The sequence below is a fragment of the Microcaecilia unicolor genome, chromosome 8 (assembly GCF_901765095.1).
Source record: "Microcaecilia unicolor chromosome 8, aMicUni1.1, whole genome shotgun sequence".
NCBI lineage: Eukaryota > Metazoa > Chordata > Amphibia > Gymnophiona > Siphonopidae > Microcaecilia > Microcaecilia unicolor.
In genome coordinates this window covers 57,959,203-57,981,939 of record NC_044038.1, presented here as the reverse complement: position 1 = coordinate 57,981,939, position 22,737 = coordinate 57,959,203, and the positions used below count along the sequence as shown (strand labels likewise).

Genomic DNA, 22,737 nt, shown 5'->3' with positions numbered 1-22,737 from the left:
GGGCCCCGGTGGAAAGGACCTTTTACTGTTTTGCTTTCTATCCCTACAGCTGTGAAGGTCGCAGGGATAACTCCATGGGTCCATTGGTCTCGAATCAAGTCTGCTGACCAGACTGAGCCCAGCACGGATCAGACGGAGCCTAAACAGTGGAGAGCAGAAAGTGATCCCGCGGAGCCATTGAAGCTGCGCTTGACCCGAACCAGAGAATCTACTAGCTGAAAAGAAGGGTCAACTGCATACCGCAGGAGCTGCTGGAATTCGGCTTCATACTGAGACTCTTTCTTGCCCTGATTCTGGCTTTCCTGGAATTCGAGAGCTTGATCCTTGTCAGTTGAGGTTCTATCCCAACTGGTATAAGAACTCAAAGACTGAGAACATTATATTAGAGTAATCTGTGACTAGCACAGACTGTTGGAATGTATGGAGTTGGGATCACTATAGTCCCCAGAGTTTGAGTTGTGAGACTTATCTCTGCATAAGCTGATTTTAGTCTCAAAGGGGGGAATGAGGCAGCCTGGACAGAGAAATCATATTAATTTGTTAATTCTGTTTAACTTTGGTTCAGTCCTGTAAAGTGGTAGAATGCCATCTGGTTTTAATTACTCAAATGTCTAGCTTTTGCTAGACTAGAGGTTAGAAAGGTCAGTGAGAAATAAAACGTTCTTTGTCCCTTTTTGAGTGATGGATTGTTAATGCTAGTTCATAGGCATAATAATAAAACCACATCTGGATGCCATTCTAAGCAAGGCATACTGGACAGTCTCGAGGGGATCAGCAAGCAGGCAGTTTTAAAAGATTAGGCTGAATGCTGTTTAGAGAGAATAGGAGATAGTTTAGATTTAAATAATTTCTTGATAATTTAGATTCTGTCTTATAAGGAATTCTGATTTCTGCTTATTTTAAAATATGTTTTATTCTGTTTACTTAATAAGTTCTATTTCTCTATGTAGAATATCTTTTCAATTCAGTGTTTACATTGTCTGACTTTTCAAGTGAGATTTGTCTGCAGTTTAAGAGGTCATCATCTGGTTTGAATTATCCGCAGTCCTAGCTAGGTGAAAGAGGTCAGGAAAAGTCAACTCTTCTCCTTGATTGATTATAACTAAGTGTAGGACTGGTCTCCTGAAAGTAATAACAAACCATATCTGTGTGCCATTAAGCAAGATTGGCCCCTTAATGAATGCCAGAGCCCAGTTAGTATGAAGTTAGCTGGGAATCTGAGAATTTAATAATAATAAAATGCAGGAGATAGATGCCACATTGTCTAGTTTGAGAGACCCCAGGTCATAGGTCAGTTTAGGAAATATCTGAAACCTATGTAACTGATATTTTGAGTAAATGTGTAGAGATAATTAGTTCAAGACAGGGTAATCAATCTATTCTTTACCATCTGGTGAGAAAGGGGGGCTAGAGGGGTTTAGGACAATATATAAATGAGAACAGAAGCAGCTTACGTTAGAGACGGGAGAAGACAGGACACCGAGAGCTAAGACACAGAAGGACAGGACACAGAGAGGGCTAGCGCGGATGTCCTACTTTGTTTGCTGGCAAATAAAGAAGACTTCTTTCTCATCCTGGTGTGTGGTGTTTGATTCCTGAAGTACCACAGATTCTGCTAACAATAGTGGTAATTCCTGCATCATTACAAAGAGATTCATCCAAGGTGGTGTACAGCAGGTACAATTTAACAGCTAGCAGTCATACTAGACATGATCTTGGAGTGGAGGAGTGGCCTAGTGGTTAGGGTGGTGGACTTTGGTCCTGGGGAACTGAGGAACTGAGTTCGATTCCCACTTCAGGCACAGGCAGCTCCTTGTGACTCTGGGCAAGTCACTTAACCTTCCATTGCCCCATGTAAGCCGCATTGAGCCTGCCATGAGTGGGAAAGCGCAGGGTACAAATGTAACAAAAAAAAAAAATACAAACAAAATTTCAAACTCCTATGTTTCCCCCTTCCCAATCCTTTTTTCTCCAACTGCTCCCCCAAACCCGTCTCACCCCCATCATGCTGTTCCCCCCACCCCAATCAACACAGTGCCCACCATTCTTCACCTCTGTAGGCCCTTCCTAAAGAAGTTCACTATAGCCCCCTGCTAGCACTCAATTCACACATCCCCTCCACTCTACATATTGTTTCCCCTTTCCTGTCATACAATTCTCAGAAAGATGGAAAAGAAGATGAGCAAGAAAGGGGAAAAGCGAAGAGGAAAAGAACCCCTGTCATGCTCTCAGGTCATTAATGACCCATGCTGCTCTGTTCCAAATCGCTCACATCAGACTCAATTATGTTAGCGCAAAGCAGCATGCTCTCTCTTTTGTTGAAAGGATTGTTGTGCTTTTCCCTTTCTTTCCCCCCCTGATTTTCAGATCTTTATGTTGGTAGTGTGTGTTTTCTTCTTGTATTAATGTCACTGAATGGTTCTGTACAAGCGTGATTACACGGTTGCTATAATGATAATACAATAACAAAAATAAAAGTCCATCTCTGGAAGAGGGAGTGAGGCCAGAACATCTTCTTCAATTCCTAGTCTGGAAGCACTCCATGCCTCCTAAAAATGTGCATGTCCTATGAAAGTGATGACTGCACTGAAGAAGTGTTGGTCTAGTGCCCTTGGCAAGATTTAAAATGTGTGCTCATAGGTACTAGGAAGGTAGGAGTCCATATCAGACATCATCAGCAGGTGCAGTGGGAGAAGGGAATGATTCTGGTCCCAGAAATCACTGGCAGATATTGGGGGGGGGGGGGGGGGGGGGCAGAGGAGAGAGGGAAAAGGCAGTATAGAAATGAAATCACTTGTCAGTCTAAGAAGTAATCTGCACAGGAACTAGTGAGCCACCACAGTCAGAGGCTCTGGAAACCCTGGCCCTAGCACAGGTTTCTGTGGTAATAGGAAAACACAGTAGAAAGGGGGACAAGTTACTGTAGGGCCAGTGACTGCATGTTGGCTCACCAGCCCTCAGCTGAGCTCTGTATAAGTTTCTGTTGCTACTACTGCTGCAGGTGGTCTGAAAATGAGAAGAGCTTTGTATAAGTTTCTGTTGCTACTACTGCTGCAGGTGTCCTGAAAATGAGATGAGCTTTGTATAAGTTTCTGTTGCTACTACTGCTGCAGCTGGTCTGTAAAGGAGGCAGGAGTGACAGGCCTGGATGGTGGCATGGTAGCAACGGCGCTCCAGAACCCATCATAATTTGGTACCAGATGCTGTAACCTATGCCTACATTTGGGGCTTTTAGTGTTAAGCATAGTGCAAACTGATGCAGCTTAAGTCCAACATGTTGCCAATACTTCAATCCTACTCAGCACTGGTTGGGGTAATATGACTTTCCGGATATTACTTTTATATGTAAGATTTAAAAATATACATTATGTTTAATTATGTACTGTAACATGTTGAGCAAAGGTTTACTCAAGACAGATGTGATACAAATTGAAACTAAATATCCCCCACCATGAATTCTGAAAACATCTGAAGCAGGTAGTGCTGTGGGGGGAACAGTGTAGGGGTGCTTTGCCTTACCTCTGGAGAAGAACGTGCTGATCATGAAGCTGAAGAAGATAGTGGAGATGGAGAAGACTGTTAGAAACACGAAAACCAGGGAGGGGTCACTGTTGGCGAGGACTGCCCCCTGCTTACTCATCTTTAAAACAAAGACAGGTTTGTTTAGGGCTATTTGTATGAATTCACTGGGCCTCTAGTTTTATTACCTCTGTTAACATATATTCTAGATTCTGTCAAAGCTCAAACTGTTTTGATGAAAATGGCAATCTTGTTGGTACCAACCTGCACACAGAATAGCAAGGTAACAAAGAAGACTGACACGAGCAGGTAAAGGAAGAACATTAGGAACCATGCACTCCAGTGCAACCAGTTGCTGAGCCCCATCATGCGCATATATTCCTGGAAGAGACCCAAAGAAATGATTAAACTGGAAACATTCATAACTAATAATTTAATTTAAAATCTGTTCTTATATTACTACTTTTACTGCGCAATGGTATAATGACTTGAATGTCCATTTCAACCTCACCCTTATTTAGCAAATATCCAAATCCACCCTTACCCAACTCTCAATATTAAACTTAGGGAACCTTTCACTAAAGTTTAGCATGCACTAACAGATATTAATACACACTAAATGTTGTGTCCTATAACTAACTATGAGCCATGTGGTACTTGGTGCATGCTAATGTCCATTAAAACACGCTGAGCTTTAGAAAAAAGGCCCCTTAGTGAATAAGCACAAATATTCCTGAAAACTTCAACACCTTAAACCACAGGAAAGCAGGCTTCTTCAACTAAAATAGATTTTGAGCCATCATTTTGTCAAGGGTAATTTAACTGAAAAGAAAGCTTTCCAAAGGGAGTTTAATGGTTCTTTTCAATGGTCATTGAAGAATCAACCTTGACCGTCCCTGTTTTTTCTAGTTGGTGGTTGGGGGGGGGGGGATGTTTTGTTGAGGTCATGTTTTCTTCATTATGTTACAAGGTTATTGTATCTTCTCTTTATAAAATTATTCAATAAAAATTTATTGATACAAAAAAAAAGCTTTTCAATTTCTTTTAAAATGAAAGAAAGTTTGAATTGAATTAATTACAGAAACAAATTATATAAAATTGTGGAGCTTTGCTCACTAGCATCCATTCCCAGGTAAGGGAAAGTTTCACATCAGCAACCACTGGGCCCTTCAGGCGCAGATCTTAATTTTAATAGAGAGGACATGTAGGGAGCTATCACTGATGACAGCGAATCAAATAATGTTACATAAAACCCTTCAGTAATTTAAAGTGTACTCGCAATGATTCTGAAAAGGACCCAAAGCCTGATAATGTACAGGGCATTAAGCTTCCCTTGCCCACCACTGAATCTAACTAGAATGCTTAATTAGCTTTCTTATTACTTACTCCAAGATAAAACACCAAAGTTGTCCTTATCTGCTGCTGCATCTCAGCTGGATGCCAAGCTCTCCTTGGCTCCTGCTGACCTCGAAACAGAGCATCAATTTCTCCAGAACACTTACTCTGCTAGATTTTTTTTTTATTTAAAACAAACATTGTTTGGGGGGGGGGGGGGGTCATTTTATATAGCATTGTTTGTGTGTAAAGCCTGTTTTACAAGCAGAAAGAGGCATATGCCTGCTGAAATACTGCACATACTTTTACATGGACCATGCATAAGTGTAGACTAGAGAAGGAGTTGTGATGTACGCATGAATTTTATAAAATACTTTGGACACATATTATACAGGCACAAATTTACAGCATCTTTGGAGAAGATGTAAATGTGAGCTTTGTAATTTGCACGCTAGTAGTGCTTGTTCTGAGTACCTATTTCATAAAAGGCACATACTGCCTTTATAAAATGTGATTAAAATAGGCACTATTTTGGACTGTTCACCTAGGCACCCTCTTATTAAACTGTCCTGGCTATGACCCCAAAGGATCTATTTTTTAGATATTTGAGGGAAACTTTGAAATTTCCTATGCCCTCCTCTGAACAATATTTACTATGTTTCATCATCTAAGCAAGAAAGAATACCTGGAGATCTGTCTGGAATTTCTCCCGATAAAACTGGTCTCTTAGAATCTTTTTGAGAGCTAGTTACTAAAAGACTGACGTTGGTAGTTTCCTTTGGGTTTGTCTAGGGTAAAACTAGGTAATGCATTTTTAGTTTTATTTTTAAAATTTCTTGGTAGAAAGTTGCGTATATATCCTGATGTTTCTAGAAAGACCCAAGAAAGGAGGAAACAATTTCTTGCTTTGAGGCAAGAAGTATCCTCCTTAAAGGCCTAGTTTTTTGTTTTTATTTTACACGATCTCCATGTAAATGCATAATTTAGAATAGGGAGGCCCTTGTCTTCTTTGAAAGATCACAATTACGTGTCTTTATTCAATCCAGAACAGTGATAAGTTACAGCCACTAAGTCTTATGTGCATAAGTACATAAGTATTGCCACACTGGGACAGACCAAAGGTCCATCAAGCCCAGCATCCTGTTTCCAACCGTGGCCAATCCAGGTCACAAATACCTGGCAAGATCCAAAAAAGTACAAAACATTTTATACTGCTTATCCAAGAAATAGTGGATTTTCCCCAAGTCCAATTTCATAATGGTCTATGGACTTTTCCTTTAGGAAGCTGTCCAAATCTTTTTTAAACTCTGCTAAGCTAATCACCTTTACCACATTCTATGGCAATGAATTCCAGAGTTTAATCACACGTTGAGTGATTATAATATTTGGATGATCGATATATTGTCTGGTAAATGCAGTTTGTTCCTTTTTCGTATTAACAAAATTTGTCTCTCTGGGACCTGGATTTCTTCGATTCCCACTTGCTTTGGTTTAAGTTTTCCTTTTTGGAAGTTGTGATTTCCTGAATTTGTACCTATGTTTTGGAAAATTTCTGCTCAAGATGTTTGTTTTGTATTATTATATAAATTTGCATAAAGTGAAAAAAAAAGCCCTTGGTAATTTCTTACCTGGTGCCTATAAGAGACAAAGAAGAACACAAAACTGGCAGAAATTGTAACTCAACCGGGCTTGCCAATATTGACACCTGCATACAAATTGCAACTTCATTCAAACTTCGCTCCACAACACACCTGCACACAGACTGCATAGAAGTATCACCTTCTTGTCAACATGCATACTTTTATGCAAGTTACCCTTTTATGCATTAAAAAAGTTTATAAAATTACCCCCATTAGAGTAATTTTATAAGGGGGTGCCTAGCTCAAGAGGGAAGGCAGGTGCCTATTTTGGTGCTATTTTATAAAGACACATGGGCACTTATGTATCTTTACAGAATACTAGCAAAAATGTCTGCACTTAGATTCAAGTGTACATATAAATTAACATATTTTATAAGCTACAAGAATACTTGCGAACTCTGCTCACGTCACCCAAACTCCACTCCTGTACATGGCTACGCAACATCGTATCAACATGGTAAAATTATGTATCATACCTGATAATTTTCTTTCCATTAATCATAGCTGATCAATCCATAGACTGGTGGGTTGTGTCCATCTACCAGCAGGTGGAGATAGAGAGCAATCCTTTTGCCTCCCTATATGTGGTCATGTGCTGCCGGAAACTCCTCAGTATGTCGATATCAAAGCTCCATCCGCAGGACTCAGCACTTAGAGAATTACACCCACAAAGGGACACTCTGCCCAGCTCAACACCGCCGAAACGGGGGAGGGGAATTAACCCAGCTCATCCCCACACAAGTGGGGGAGGGGAATCCGTCCAGCTCATCCCCGCGGAGCGGGGGAGGGACACCACACCCGCCAATGCGGGGAGATCTGGCTTATCCTGCAACCGCAACCGCGGGAGGAGCTGACTGACCCTAACACGCCGAAGCGGGAGGGGTACAAAGCTGCCCTACAGCCGCACGAAGCGGGAGGGAGCGCCGGCAGAATTTAGGTATCAATCCAGCCCCGTAAAACGGGGTGGAGAGGAATGCAGCAGCTCACTGTAACACAAAATCGTCTCAACTCCTGAAGAATCCAATTGAAAAAACTTGAACACAAAGTCCTCCTGAACAGGAACCGAAGACTAAACTTGCACCTGAAATGCAACCAGAATATAAACAGTACAGATATCTGGGAGGGGCTATGGATTGATCACCTATGATTAATGGAAAGAAAATTATCAGGTATGATACATAATTTTACCTTCCATATCATCATGCTGATCAATCCATAGACTGGTGGGATGTACCGAAGCAGTACTCACTCAGGGCGGGACACAGAAATCCCTGACCGCAACACTGAAGCTCCAAACCGGGCCTCCGCCCGAGTAGCCACAGTCAAGCGGTAATGTCTGCAGAAGGTATGAGCCGATGCCCAAGTTGCCGCCCTACAAATCTCTTCCAAGGAGACGGACTCGGTCTCTGCCATCGAGGCCGCCTTCTAGTGGAGTGAGCCTTCAGCTGGATAGGCGGCATCTTCCCTGCGGCCACATAAGCCGCTGCAATGGGTTCCTTGACCCATCGTGCCACTGTAGGCTTGGCAGCCTGCAAACCCTTACGAGGACCTGCGAACAGCACAAACAGATGATCCGACTTCCGGAATCATTGGTCACTTCCAAGTATCTGATGATGACTCGTCTCACATCTAAATATTTGAGAGCAGAGTACTCCTCTGGGTAGTCCTCCCTACGAAAGGAGGGTAGACAGAGCTGCTGATTCACATGGAAGCGAGGACCAATCTTGGGCAGGAAGGAAGGCACTGTGCGAATAGACACTCCTGCCTCAGTGAACTGCAGAAAGGGCTCTCGACATGATAGCGCCTGGAGCTCGGAAACTCTTCTGGCTGAAGCGATAGCCACCAAAAAGACTGCTTTCAACGTCAATTCTTTCAGAGATGCCCTCGACAAGGGTTCACAAGGTGGCTTCTGCAAGGCTCTTAGCACCAGATTGAGATTCCACGCAGGTACCACTGCGTGCAGAGGAGGGCGCAGGTGAATAACTCTCTTGAGAAAGCGCACCACAACTGGCTGCAATGCCAGGGAAACACCCTTCAGGCAAGAGCCGCTACCTGGACCTTAAGGGAACTGAGCGACAGGCCTTTTTCCAGACCTTCTTGCAGGAACGCCAACACTGATGAAATTGGAGCAGTGAAGGGAGAAAGTGAGCCTGCCTCACACCACGATGCAAAGGTAAGCCAAACCCTGGCATAATCAGTAGAAGTAGAGCGCTTCCTCGCTCTGAGCATAGTGGCGATGACCTTGTCTGAGAAGCTCTGCTTGCTCCGACGCTGCCGCTCAATAGCCAGGCCGTACGACCAAAGGGGGAGGGATCCTCCATCACCACGGGACCCTGATGCAACAGGCTCCGCTCCGCTGGCATCTGCAGAGGTCCGTCCACTGAGAGCCTGATCAAGTCCGCATACCAGGGACGTCTGGGCCAATCCGGACTCACCAGGATTATGGGCCCGGATGCTTTGCCACCCGGCCTAGCACCCTGCCCAACATGGGCCAAGGCAGGAACACAAAGAGGAGCTCCTGAGTCGGCCACTGTGGGAGAAGAACATCTACTCCCAGAGATCGAGGGTCCCGTCCTCTGCTGAAAAAGCGCGGCACTTGGCAATTGGCTGAAGATGCCATCAAATCTAGGCTCGGCTGGCCCCAGTGCTTCGTGATGTCCAAGAACGCCTGAGCAATATTCATGACTCCCGCAATGTGGGCCGCCGACAGCTGTTCCAGGTTTGCTTCCGCCCACAGGCATAGCTACATGGCCTCCTTGGCTAGAGGGGCACTCCTGGTACCTCCCCGGTGATTGACATAGGCCACAGCCGTGGCATAGTCCGACAGGACCCGTACTGGCTTCAGCGCCAGGCCCGGGAGAAATTTCAAAGGCGCCAACCGAATGGCTCTGAGTTCTGGGAGGTTGATAGACCACTCCGTCTCTGCAGGGGACCAGAGCCCCTGCGCTGTCCTTCCCAAGCAGTGGGCTCCCCAGCCCCACAAAGAGGCGTCCGCCGTGACGAAAAACCCACTCCGGGGTCACAAGAGGCATTCCTGCGGACGGCTTGTCTGGCCTCAGCCACCAGCTCAGCGCCTTGCGCACCGCTGGATCCAAGGGAAGGCGCACAGCGTAAACCTCCGAAGCTGGAGTCCATCGCTGCAGCAGAGAGAGCTGTATAGGTCTCATATGGGCCCTGACCCAGGGCACTACTTCCATCGTGGCCGTCATAGAGCCCAACAGCTGCCCATAGTCCCGAGCCCGAAGAGAAGAGGCTGCTAGGAACTTGTCCACCTGAGCCTAAAGCTTGACAATCCGATTGTCTGGCAGGAACACTCTGCCCACTTGGGGGTCGAATCGAACTCCCAGATACTCCAGGGACTGAGTCGGGCGCAGCTGGCTTTTCTCCCAGTTGATGATCCACCTCAGGGAGCTCAAAAGAGCAATCACTCGGTCTGAAGTTCTGCCGCACTCTGCATAAGAGGGGGCTCGAATCAACCAGTCGTCCAGATAAGGATGGACTTGTACTCCTTTCTTGTGTAGGAAGGCCGCGATGACCACCATAACTTGGAGAAGCGGAGCAGTAGCCAACCCAAAAGGGAGGGCTCTGAACTGGGAGTGTCCTCAGAACTGCAAAACGCGGAAAGCGTTGATGAGGAGGCTAGATGGGAATATGCAAGTAAGCTTCCTTGATGTCAAAGGATGCCAGGAACTTCCCTGCCTGTACTGCCGCTATAACAGAGCGGAGAGTCTCAATTCGGAAGTGCCGAACTTCCAAAGCCCGATTGACCCCTTGAGGTCGAGGATAGGCCGGACAAAACCTCCTTTCTTAGGTACCACAAAGAAATGGAGTAACGTCCCTTGCCAGAGGATCTTCTGGCACTGGAACGACCGCATCCAGGCGGATCAGATTGTCCAAAGTCTGCTGCACTGCCACAGCTTGACCGGAGACTTGCAGGGAGAGTGCACAAACCCGATTCTTAAGGGTCGGCAGAACTCTAGCTTGTAGCCGTCTCCGATGACTTCCAGCACTCAAGCATCCGAAGTTACCCTGGTCCACTCGCCCAGAAACGAGGATAGGCGTCCTCCAATCTGCTCTGGGCCATGGACCAGCGCCCCGTCATTGGGTACGAGAAAGGAATGCTGCTTGGGGGAGAAATTCCTTTTGATGGAAGAGAGGGCAGAGGAGCTCGACTTGCCCGGGCAATACCGACGGGCTTCCTGAAACCGTCCTTTGGAGGAACCGGGGCGGGCACCATTGGCCCGAGCCCTGACCTCCGGTAACCTCTTGCCCTTAGACGTGCCGAGATCGGTCACAATTTTGTCCAGCTCGACCCCAAAGAGCAGCTTGCCTTTAAAAGGCAACTTAGCCAGGCGAGACTTAGAGGCGTGGTCAGCAGACCAATGCTTCAGCCAAAGCCACCGCCGTGCAGAGACTGTCTAAGCCATACCTTTAGCCGAGGCTCTCAAGACATCATACAGCCACCCTGCCAAGTAGGCCAAGCCCGATTCCAGGGCTGGCCAGTCAGCCCTCAAGGAAGGATCCGAGGGGGAAGCCCACTGCGCAAGCGTCCGGCACGCCCTGGCCACATAGGAGTCACAAATTGAGGCCTGTAAACTTAAAGCAGCCGCCTCGAAGAACAACTTTAAAGCCGCCTCCAAACTCCTGTCTTGGGCGTCCTTTAGGGCCGTGCCACCTTCCACTGGCAACGCCGTTTTCTTAGTCACCGCAGTGATTAAAGAATCTACGGTAGGCCCAAGAAAGGCCTCCCGTTCACCTTCAGGCAGAGGATAGAGGCGGGACATAGCCCTAGCCACTTTAAGGCTCGCTTCTGGGAAATCCCACTGAGCCGAAATCAAGGTGTGCAATCATGCACGTGGAAGGTTCTAGGCAGGCGCTTAGTCCCCCGCATAATGGCAGAGGCTGAGGGAGAGACGTCCTCCGGAGAGGAACTCTTCAAAATGCTCATGGCCTGCACTAACAGGTTGGGCAAATCCTCTGAGCGAAAGATCCGTGCTGCAGAGGGTTCATCCGCTCCATCCGAGCGGGAATCCGTCTCCTCCAAGGAATCCCCAAAGGACCGTTGGGAGAACTCAGATACGCTGCCCTCATCTACATCAGAGGAGACCGAGTCCTCTAGGGCCTGGAAGTCCACCCGAGGGCGTATGCTTCCGGAGGCCTCAGCCCCTTGATCAGAGGGGGGAGCCAGGGCAGCATTTATCATAAGAAAAGCCTGATGCAGCAGCAAAAAGAACTCAGGGGAGAAACCCCCTAGACTGTGCACTTCTGTCGCCTGGGCCACGGCCCTAGACGCACCCTCAACCGGCGCTCGCAAGAGCGGGGGAGAAACATGCTGCGCATCCAAAATGGCGTCCGGCGCGAAACTCCGAGGAACCGCGTGGGAAGAATGGCGCTTAACTTTCGCCGCTTTCTTGCCGTCGCCCGAATCAAGGGCGACCATAGCATTAACGTCTCCCAGCTCGAGGGCGGCCCAAGAAGAAGCCGTCCGAGCAGAGTGGCCGGCCAACATGGAGTGGGCGAGCAGCGAGGGATGGGCGCTTATGGCGGGAAAAACCGCCGCACCGGAGGAAGAACCGGGACACTGACCGGACTCCAAACTGATGTCCAAGAAAGGCGATTCAGGCTTTGAAAACCCCCGCATCCCCGCTAGATGCACACACGCGGTCCGGGGAGCGAATCTTCGCGCCCTCGCCCTCCGACACCATAAGCCACGTGGAGACTGAACGGGGAACCCCCTGCCCGCTATAAAAAGGTAAAATTACCTGCCTCTCGCTCCGAGCTGTAACGAACTGGTGTCCCAGTGAGCAGCTACAATAAACGCTGATATAAACGTTGAAATAAAGGACGTCAATTTTTTTTTTTTTTTTTTAAACGGAGCCAGCGGGAGGGGGGAGAAAAGGAGGGACCTGGCACCACCAGATTTGCACTTGCTCAAGAAGAGCCCTCAACCCCAGGTACTCAACAAAACCTAAAGATTAGGCTTGGAGACCTAGCCAGAGCTGCTGCTGTGTGTGACCACTACCTGCTGAGATAGAGAACATATTGAGGAGTTTCCGGCAGCACATGACCACATATAGGGAGGCAAAAGAATTGCTCTCTATCTCCACCTGCTGATAGATGGACACAACCCACCAGTATATGGATTGATCAGCATGATGATATGGAAGCTTACTTTTATACCAGTCAAAATTTTATAACAGGCCACATATATGAAATACCCTATGGGATAAATCTATAACATAGGTGTTGATTACATGCATAAATGTTTGCTATATAATATAGGCAAGAAGGAATATAATGAGTGCAATTACTTAAGGAGGAAAGACTTCAGAAACTCTGTATTCACTGTATATAACCGTGAATTACAGACCGGCATCAATCTCAAGCACATTTCACTATAGAGATCATGATACAGGTTCCTCATTAGTCAAAACCTCCGCTACTGAATCAATACTTTGAGTGGAGGAGTGGCCTAGTGGTTAGGGTGGTGGACTCTGGTCTTGGGGAACTGAGGAACTGAGTTCGATTCCCACTTCAGGCACAGGCAGCTCCTTGTGACTCTGGGCAAGTCACTTAACCCTCCATTGCCCCATGTAAGCCGCATTGAGCCTGCCATGAGTGGGAAAGCGCAGGGTACAAATGTAACAAAAAAAAAAAAAATAAGAATGGTATTCTATTTTTTATCAAATACCAAAAACACCTATCTGGGCTATAGCGTGGACTGGAGGGTGTGCTCGACAGAAAGCTTCTGTTTCCCAAACGCTTCATCGGGAGCTCTGCCCTCAACGCCAAATTTTGCCCTTCAGGGAGCTGATCGGGGTTTTGAGATTGATGATGGTCTGTAATTCGCGGTTACATACAGTGAATACAGAGTTTCTGAAGTCTTTCCTCCTTAAGTAATTGCACTCATATTCCTTCTTGCCTATATTATATAGCAGTAATTCTCAGGGGCAAGTACCAGCAATTGGGTTATTTGCATAAATGTTTACAATAAGGAAAAATTACATCTTACCTGATAGTGAAGATACTTATCTGTAGCAGGTATTCTCTGAGGACAGCAGGCTGATTATTTTCACACATGGGTCGGTGATCCGCGCCGGCCCAGGAATCAGCATAAAAATATAGCAAAAACAATAAGATTTGCCAGAGCTTTCTGGCGTGCGACATACCACTCATGTGCGGACTGACTTCCCGCCTGCCGCGCAAGCACATACCTCAGTTAAGTCCAAAAGCATAAACAAATAAACAACTCCAAGGGGAGGTGGGTGGGATTGTGAGAACAATCAGTCTGCAGTCCTCTGAGAATACCTGCTACAGGTAAGTATCTTCGCTTTCTCCAAGGACAAGCAGGCTGAAATATTCTCACACATGGGGTATCCCTAGCATCCAGGCTCACCCAAAACAATAAACATTGATCAATTGGACCTCGTAACGGCGAGGACATAACAGAAATGAACCTAAAACTAGGGCCCTGAACAAATTCCTAGTCAGAGAAAAGTTCAGGATGGTTTCCCTGGGCACCCTTTTTCTCATGATTCAGAAAAACGATTGGCTATGCTCTCTGGACTTGAAAGAGGCTTACAGGAAGTATTTTCGATTTCGGCTGGGAACGCAGCACTTTCAGTACCGCGTATTGCCATTTGGCCTAGCGTCAGCTCCAAGGGTTTTCTTTTACCTTCTCTCCGAAAAAAGGTTATCCCCCGGCAAGGTACATCCGCCATCCTCTGCTGGACCGAATGGTCTAGGTCACAGATACGCAGACATGAGAGTCTGCGCATCACTATACCTTGAGCAGAGATTCTACATACTACATCAAAAGTGTCATAAGCAAACTGGCCAGGAATTTATAACACGCCTTCTGCTACCTGACCACCTGGCGAAAAGGTTCGGCCTCCTCCGGAGGGAGGGCATCGACCAAACTAGACAGCTGTCTCACCGAGTTCCACAAGTGAATGCTCATGAAGAGCTGTTAAGATTAAATACGGGCAGTGAGCATAGCGGCCTGATACGTCTTCCTCCCAAAAGAATCCAAGGTCCTAGCCTCTCTGCCTGGGGGCACCGAGGCATACTTTCTAGTACTCTTGGCTCTCTTGAGGGCGGAGTCCACCACAAGGGGTAACTGAGACCTCATCAACCCATGTTCACCATGGATCTGATACTGGGAATCAGTCTTCTTGGGCATCATGAGACCAGAGGGAATGAACAGTTTTGCATAAGGACTTCCTGGACTACCTTATGATTATGATTATAAGCTCTTTGAGCAGGGACTGTCTTTCTTCTATAAGGAGCCATTACTGCCTCCTTAGGTGGAGAGGTGTAGTCCAGGCCCTTGAGCATCTCAGTCCTGGGCTCATCCTCCACTTCTGCAGGGAATGGAATGGCGTTAGCCATTTCCCTTACAAACGATAAAAAGGAGATACTCTCAGGAGGAGACAGTCTCCTTTCAGGTGGAGGGGAAGGTTCAGAGGGAATCCCACGGGACTCATCAGAGGAAATGTATCTGGGATCTTCCACTGACTCCCACGAGCGCTCCTCCTCAGTATCGGAAAGCATTTCCCTCAGGGACCTCTGAAACTGAGCCTGTCTCAACGCCGAGGACCTATGGTCCCAATGGTGATGTTGAGGAGCAGACGCCTGCATGAACTGCAGTGACGCTTCCTCCACCGAAGTCGATGGGGAAATGACCTGGGTGGCAGTTGATACCGGTGCCACTGAACTCGAGGACCTCACCACAGGTGGAGGGCCAGGCGCCGCTACAGCAGACAACATGACAGGCACAAGCACCCCAGATACTGAAGCAGACTGAGGCAGCAGTCCTTCCAGAAGCTCTGGAAGCAGGGCCCAGATGCGCTCGTCGAGAGCCGCCATCGGAGAAGGCTGAGGGGCCAGTGGAGCAGTCTGTGGCAGAGTCTGCTGAGGCGCAGGAGCAGGAACTGGACTGCTGAGAGGTTGACGCGTCGGCACCTCCTGTATGGAGGGAGAGCAGTCCCCCCAGCGCCGACACTTCTCGGGTGACGAATCCCTCGACACCCCGGAGCTCTCAGCACCATGTGTCGAGGGGAAAAGGTGTTGGTGCTTCTTAGACTTCGTTCGATGCACCTCACCGAGGCTCCCCGGTGCCGAAAAGGACGACGTCGAATTCCCACGTCGCCTCAGGATCAGGTCTGATGATGGACAGTCCCGAGGGGTCTGTACAGCAGGAGACCTTGAGGGAGGCAAAGATCTGCTCGATGCCTCACTATTCCCAGCGTGCTGTGGCCTCTCAGCAGCCATGCCTACCTCCACTCCCAACGTCGATGCGTCCCTTGATGTCGATGCCGCCGACCTCGGTTCCAATGCCAATATCAAAGGACCGGACCGAGCCCCAAAAGGTTTCTCTCTCTGGGCTTCGAGCCAATTGAGTCCTTTTCTTCAAACGAAGACAAAGGACACAACGAGCTCGACTATGGTCAGGACCAAGGCACTGGATACATCAGGAATGGGTATCTGTGTCCGAGATGGTCCGGTTGCACAGAGTACAATGTTTGAAGCTGCTGGGAGTCTTCGATGACATGGAAGGAAAAAATGCACCGGCGAAATCAAATTGCTCGACTGTGCCGAGAAAAAAGGCACAAAAAGGGAGAGACCCGACCACGCAGCCTAAAAGACGGCCACTATCGAAAAGAAAGGAAACTTAAACTGAGAAGGCTCTTTCCCAGGCAAAGAGAGGAGCCACAGAAAATGCTGTCGCTCCTCACGCAGAAAACTGAGGTATGTGCTAAGGCGGGCGGGAACTCAGTCCGCGCATTCGTGGTGTGTCGCTGCACACGCGCCAGAAGGCTCTGACAAATCTTTTTGTTTTTGCTACATTTGTATGCGGACCACAGACCCATGTGTGAGAATATTTCAGCCTGCATGTCCTCAGAGACATTTTTCCTTCCTTTAGCCATAGCATATAAATCCAGAAACTTAGGGCTTTAAGCCCATCTACCAGCAGGTGGAGAAAGATAACACAACATCCTACATAAAATGCAACATGACTTTAGATCTCAACACACCACAGAAAGCGAGTGATACATACCTGTAGCAGGTGTTCTCCGAGGACAGCAGGCTGATTGTTCTCACGACTGGATTGACGTCCACGGCAGCCCCCACCAACCGGAAGAAAACTTTGCAGGCGGTCCCGCATGCAGGGCATGCCCACCGAGCATGCGCGGCCGTCTTCCCGCCCGTGCGCGACCGTTCCCGCTCAGTTGAATGACAAGCAAAGGAATGAGGAAAAACGCAACTCCAAAGGGGAGGAGGGAGGGTAGGTGAGAACAATCAGCCTGCTGTCCTCAAAAACACCTGCTACAGGTATGTATCATTCGCTTTCTCCGAGGACAAGCAGGCTGCTTGTTCTCACGACTGGGGTATCCCTAGCTCTCAGGCTCACTCAAAACAAGAACCCAGGTCAATTGAACCTCGCAACGGTGAGGGCATAACAGAAATTGACCTACGAAGAACAACTAACTGAGAGTGCAGCCTGAACAGAATAAAATCGGGTCCTGGAGGGTGGAGTTGGATTCAAACCCCAAACAGATTCTGCAGCACCGACTGCCCGAACAGACTGTCGCGTCGGGTATCCTGCTGGAGGCAGTAATGTGATGTGAATGTGTGGACTGATGACCACGTCGCAGCCTTGCAAATCTCTTCAATAGTGGCTGACTTCAAGTGGGCCACTGACGCTACCATGGCTCTAACACTATGAGCCATGACATGACCCTCAAGAGTCAGCCCAGCCTGGGCGTATGTGAAGGAAATGCAATCTGGTAGCCAATTGGAGATGGTGCGTTTCCCGACAGCGACCCCTTTCCTATTGGGGTCGAAAGAAATAAACAATTGGGCGGACTGTCTGTGGGGCTGTGTCTGCTCCAGGTAGAAGGCCAACGCTCGCTTGCAGTCCAATGTGTGCAACTGACGTTCAGCAGGGCGGGTATGTGGTCTGGGAAAGAATGTTGGCAAGACAATTGACTGGTTAAGATGGAACTCCGAAACCACCTTTGGCAGAAACTTGGGGTGAGTGCGGCGTACTACCCTGTTATGATGAAATTTGGTATAAGGAGCATCAGCTACCAGGGCTTGAAGCTCACGGACTCTACGAGCTGAAGTAACTGCCACCAAGAAAATGACCTTCCAAGTCAAGTACTTCAGATGGCATGAATTTAGTGGCTCAAAAGGAGGTTTCATCAGCTGGGTGAGGACGACGTTGAGATCCCATGACACTGCAGGAGGCTTGACTGGGGCCTTGACAAAAGCAAGCCTCTCATGAATCGAACGACTAAAGGCTCTCCAGAGATGGCTTTACCCTCTACACGGTGATGGTAAGCACTAATCGCACTAAGGCGATTCCTTACTGAGTTGGTCTTGAGACCAGACTCTGATAAGTGCAGAAGGTATTCAAGCAGGTTCTGTGCAGGACAAGAACGAGGTTCTAGGGCCTTGCTCTCACACCAGACGACAAACCTCCTCCACTTGAAAAAGTAACTCTTTTTAGTGGAATCCTTTCTAGAGGCAAGCAAGACACGGGAGACACCCTCAGACAAACCCAACGAAGCAAAATCTACGCCCTCAACATCCAGGCCGTGAGAGCCAGAGACTGAAGGTTGGGGTGCAGAAGCGCTCCGTCGTTCTGCGAAATGAGAGTCGGAAAACACTCCAATCTCCACGGTTCTTTAGAGGACAATTCCAGAAGTAGAGGGAACCAGATCTGACGGGGCCAAAAAGGCGCTATCAGAATCATGGCGCCGTGGTCTTGCTTGAGCTTCAGTAAGGTCTTCCCCACCAAAGGTATGGGAGGATAAGCATACAGGAGGCCGGTCCCCCAATGGAGGAGAAAGGCATCCGACGTCAGTCTGCCGTGTGCCTGTAGTCTGGAACAGAACAGAGGCAGCTTCTGGTTGGTCTGAGAGGCGAAAAGGTCCAATGAGGGAGTGCCCCACTCTCGGAAGATCTTGCGTACCACTCTAGAATGGAGCGACCACTCGTGCGGTTGCATGACTCTGCTCAGTCTGTCGGCCAGACTGTTGTTTACGCCTGCCAGGTATGTGGCTTGGAGAAGCATGCCAAACTGGCAAGCCCAACGCCACATTCCGACGGCTTCCTGACACAGGGGGCGAGATCCGGTGCCCCCCTGCTTGTTGATGTAATACATTGCAACCTGATTGTCTGTCCGAATTTGGATGATTTGGTAGGACAGCCGATCTCTGAAGGCCTTCAGCGTGTTCCAGACCGCTCGGAGCTCCAGGTGGTTGATCTGGAGATCTTGTTCCTGAGGGGACCACAGCCCCTGGGTGTGGAGTCCATCGACATGAGCCCCCCACCCCAGGTGAGATGCATCCGTCGTCAGCACTTTCATAGGCTGCGGAATTTGGAATGGCCGTCCCAGGGTCAAATTGGTCCGAATGGTCCACCAGTGCAGCGAATTGCGGCAACTGATAGACAGGCGGATGACATCTTCTAGATTCCCGGTAGCTTGACACCACTGGGAAGCTAGGGTCCATTGAGCAGGTCTCATGTGACGGCGAGCCATGGGAGTCACATGAACCGTGGAGGCCATATGACCCAGGAGTCTCAACATCTGCCGAGCTGTGACCTGCTGAGACGCTCTGGTCCGAGAGGCAAGGGATAGAAGGTTCTGCGCCCTTGCTTTGGGGAGAAAGGCCTGAGCCATCTGAGAATTCAGCAGCGCTCCTATGAATTCCAGAGATTGGACTGGCTGGAGATGGGACTTCGGGTAATTTAGCACAAACCCCAGCAGCTCCAGAAGGTGGATAGTGCACTGCATGGACCGAAGAGCTCCTGCCTCTGAGGTGCTCTTGACCAGCCAATCGTCGAGGTAAGGGAACACGTGCACTCCCAGCTTGCGTAGGTATGCCACCACCACCACGAGATACTTTGTGAACACGCGTGGTGCAGAGGCGAGCCCAAAGGGCAGCACACAATACTGAAAGTGCCGTGTCCCCAGACGGAATCTGAGATACTGTCTGTGAGCTGGCAGTGTCGGGATGTGAGTGTAAGCGTCCTTTAAATCCAGGGAACATAGCCAATCGTCTTTCTGAATCATGGGTAAAAGGGTGCCCAAGGAAAGCATCCTGAACTTCTCTTTGACCAGGTATTTGTTCAGGCCTCTCAGGTCTAGGATGGGGCGCATCCCCCCTGTTTTCTTTTCCACAAGGAAGTACCTGGAATAGAATCCCTGCCCTTCCTGCCCGGGTGGCACGGGCTCGACCGCATTGGCGCTGAGAAGGGCGGAGAGTTCCTCTGCAAGTACCTGCCTGTGATGGGAGCTGAAGGATTGAGCTCCCGGAGGGCAATTTGGTGGAGTGGAGGCCAAATTCAGGGTGTATCTGCACCGCACTATTTGGAGAACCCACTGGTCGGAGGTTACGAGTGGCCACCTTTGGTGAAAAACTTTCAACCTCCCTCCGACCGGCAGGCCGTCCGGCACGGACACTTTGATGGCGGCTATGTTCCCATGGATCCAGTCAAAAGCCCGTCCCCGGCTTTTGCTGTGGAGGCACAGGGGGCTGCTTAGGCGCATGCTGTTGACGGGAACGAGCACGCTGGGAATGTCCCTGTGCCTGAGGAGGCCTTCGGGCCAGCTGGGTGTACCTACGTTTGTTGTAGGCGTAGGGAGCAGCCTGCCAGGCCCGGAAAAAACGTCCACCTGCAGAGGTGGATGCTGAAGGCGCCCGGTGGGAGAGCTTGTCGAGAGCGGTTTCCCGCTGGTGTAGTTGGTCCACTAACTGCTCGACCTTCTCGCCGAAAATGTTATCCCCCTGGCAAGGGACATCCGCCAGTCGTTGCTGGGTGCGGTTGTCCAGGTCAGAGGCACGCAGCCAGGAGAGTCTGCGCATCACTATACCTTGGGCCGCAGCTCGGGATGCCACATCACAGGTGTCATAGATACCCCTGGACAGGAACTTTCTGCACGCCTTCAGCTGCCTGACCACCTCCTGAAAAGGCCTGGACTGCTCCGGAGGGAGCTTGTCGACCAGGTCCGCCAGTCGCTCAAGTGTCTCAATAGGCACGCCTGATTGTATGTTTTTAAATCTGGTAACCCTAAACCCCCCTTTTTCCAAGATCCCATCATATCCACCAAACGAATTTTGGGCTTTCTCCCTGCTCAACAGAATCTACTCCACATTCTGTTTACTATGCGTAGGTCTTTTTTTAACATACACACCGAAAGGCTCTGAAGTACATATAACCATCAGGGAAACTGAACCATCTGCATCAGATTTATCCTCCCTGTCAACGAGAGTGGCAGAGCTCTCCAGCCTTCCAGCTGTCCTCTAGTATCTTCCACGAGACGCGTAATATTGCTGTGATATAAGGTACTCACGTCCATTGTCAACCTAATCCCCAGATATTTAAACGAGTTAACCGCCTATCTTATTGGGAAGTCAGTGTTCCACAGTCTCCTGACCTGCTGTGAGGAGGGCAGCGCCTCCAATTTATCCAAGTTGATACATCACAGACTGAAAAGGAACAGAAGGGCACACTTCCCTGTAATTTATCCAGTTGCAAACTATGCCAAAATATTTCACAGGACCCCACAGTCATCCACAAAGGAAAGATATTCAACATAAAGGGATCTTTCACTTGCTCATCTTCCAATGTGGTATATATCATTCAGTGTAAAAAATGTAACTAAGGATGCTATATTGGAGAAACAGGCCAGATGCTTAAGACAAGATTCAATTTACATAGACATCACATGAACAATACTGGTGCCAGTAGGGCTCCCACGCCTGTTGGTCAGCATTTTACAGGACCAGGACACTGTACCAGTGACTTCACAGTGAGAATCCTGAAAGGTAACTTTAAAACCATACAAGAACGTAAGACCTTTGAAGTCAGAATGACTGAATATTTTAACACCCAACAGAAAGGACTTAACAAGGATCTGGGGTTCCTAGCCCATTATAAACCATAAAGCTGTATGTCTCTGTTGATCACCCTCCCCTCACCTATCCACACCCATCCTGTTAGAATATCAATGATATGCTTTGATGTCCCCATGCATACTTCCTTCCCACCCTGTCAGACTGTCATAGTAATGCTTGAATGTTTTCACTTATATACACTGTCAGCTAGCACATTTGCTTATTTCCGATCTGAGGAAGAAGGGCAACCTTCGAAAGCTAATCAAGAAATGTATTAAGTTATGTCCAATAAAAAAGGTATCATCTTATTTTCTTTTCCATGTTTTATTTTGTTTGATTTCTATTGATAACCATAGTGAGGTGAAGGAAGCTATTAGAGCTAAAAGAAAATCCTTCAGAAAATGGAAGAAGGAACCGACTGAAAATAATAAGAAACGGCATAAGGAATGTCAAGTCAAATGCAAAGCGCCGATAAGGAAAGCTAAGAGGGACTTTGAAAAAAAGATTGCGTTGGAGGCAAAAACACATAGTAAAACATTTTTTAGGTATATTAAAAATAGGAAGCCGGCAAAAGAATCAGTTGGACCGCTAGATGACCGAGGAGTAAAAGGGGCGATCAGGGAAGACAAAGCCATAGCAGAGAGATTAAATGAATTCTTTGTTTCAGTCTTCACCAAGGAAGATTTGGGTGGGATACCGGTGCCGGAAATGGTATTTGAAGCTGAGTCGGAGAAACTTAATGAATTCTCTGTAAACCTGGAGCATGTAATGGGGCAGTTCTACAAACTGAAGAGTAGCAAATCTCCTGGACCAGATGGTATTCATCCCAGAGTACTGACAGAACTGAAAAATGAGCTTGCGGAGCTATTGTTAGAAATATGTAATTTATCCTTAAAATTGAGTGTGGTACCGGAAGATTGGAGGGTGGCCAATGTAACGCCGATTTTTAAAAAAATTTTCCAGAGGCGATCCTGGAAATTATAGACCGGTGAGTCTGACGTCGGTGCCAGGCAAAATGGTAGAGACTATTAGTAAGAACAAAATTATAGAGCATATTCAAAAGCATGGATTAATGAGACAAAGTCAACATGAATTTAGTGAAGGGAAATCTTGCCTCACCAATCTACTACATTTCTTTGAAGGGGTGAACAAACATGTGGCTAAACGGGAGCCGGTTGATATTTTTATTTATTTGTTGCATTTGTATCCCACGTTTTCCCACCTACTATTGTGTATCTGGATTTTCAGAAGGCGTTTGACAAAGTACCTCATGAAAGACTCCAGAGGAAATTGGAGAGTCATGGGATAGGAGGTAGTGTTCTACTGTGGATTAA

At 48.0% G+C, this 22,737-nt stretch overlaps 1 protein-coding gene across 3 annotated transcripts in view; it reads right to left on the bottom strand.

Annotated features, from left to right (window-relative positions):
• The window catches only part of ABCA3 (ATP binding cassette subfamily A member 3), a 338,890-nt gene that overhangs the window by 257,639 nt on the left and 58,514 nt on the right, over nucleotides 1-22,737 (bottom strand). For all 3 annotated transcript variants that reach the window (XM_030211949.1, XM_030211951.1, XM_030211950.1), the window contains exons 7-8: nucleotides 3,784-3,900; nucleotides 3,520-3,640 (exon numbers count right to left, since the gene is read on the bottom strand). In XM_030211949.1, coding sequence (XP_030067809.1) covers nucleotides 3,520-3,640; nucleotides 3,784-3,900 — 238 coding nt within the window. The remainder of the gene's footprint in view (nucleotides 1-3,519; nucleotides 3,641-3,783; nucleotides 3,901-22,737) is intronic.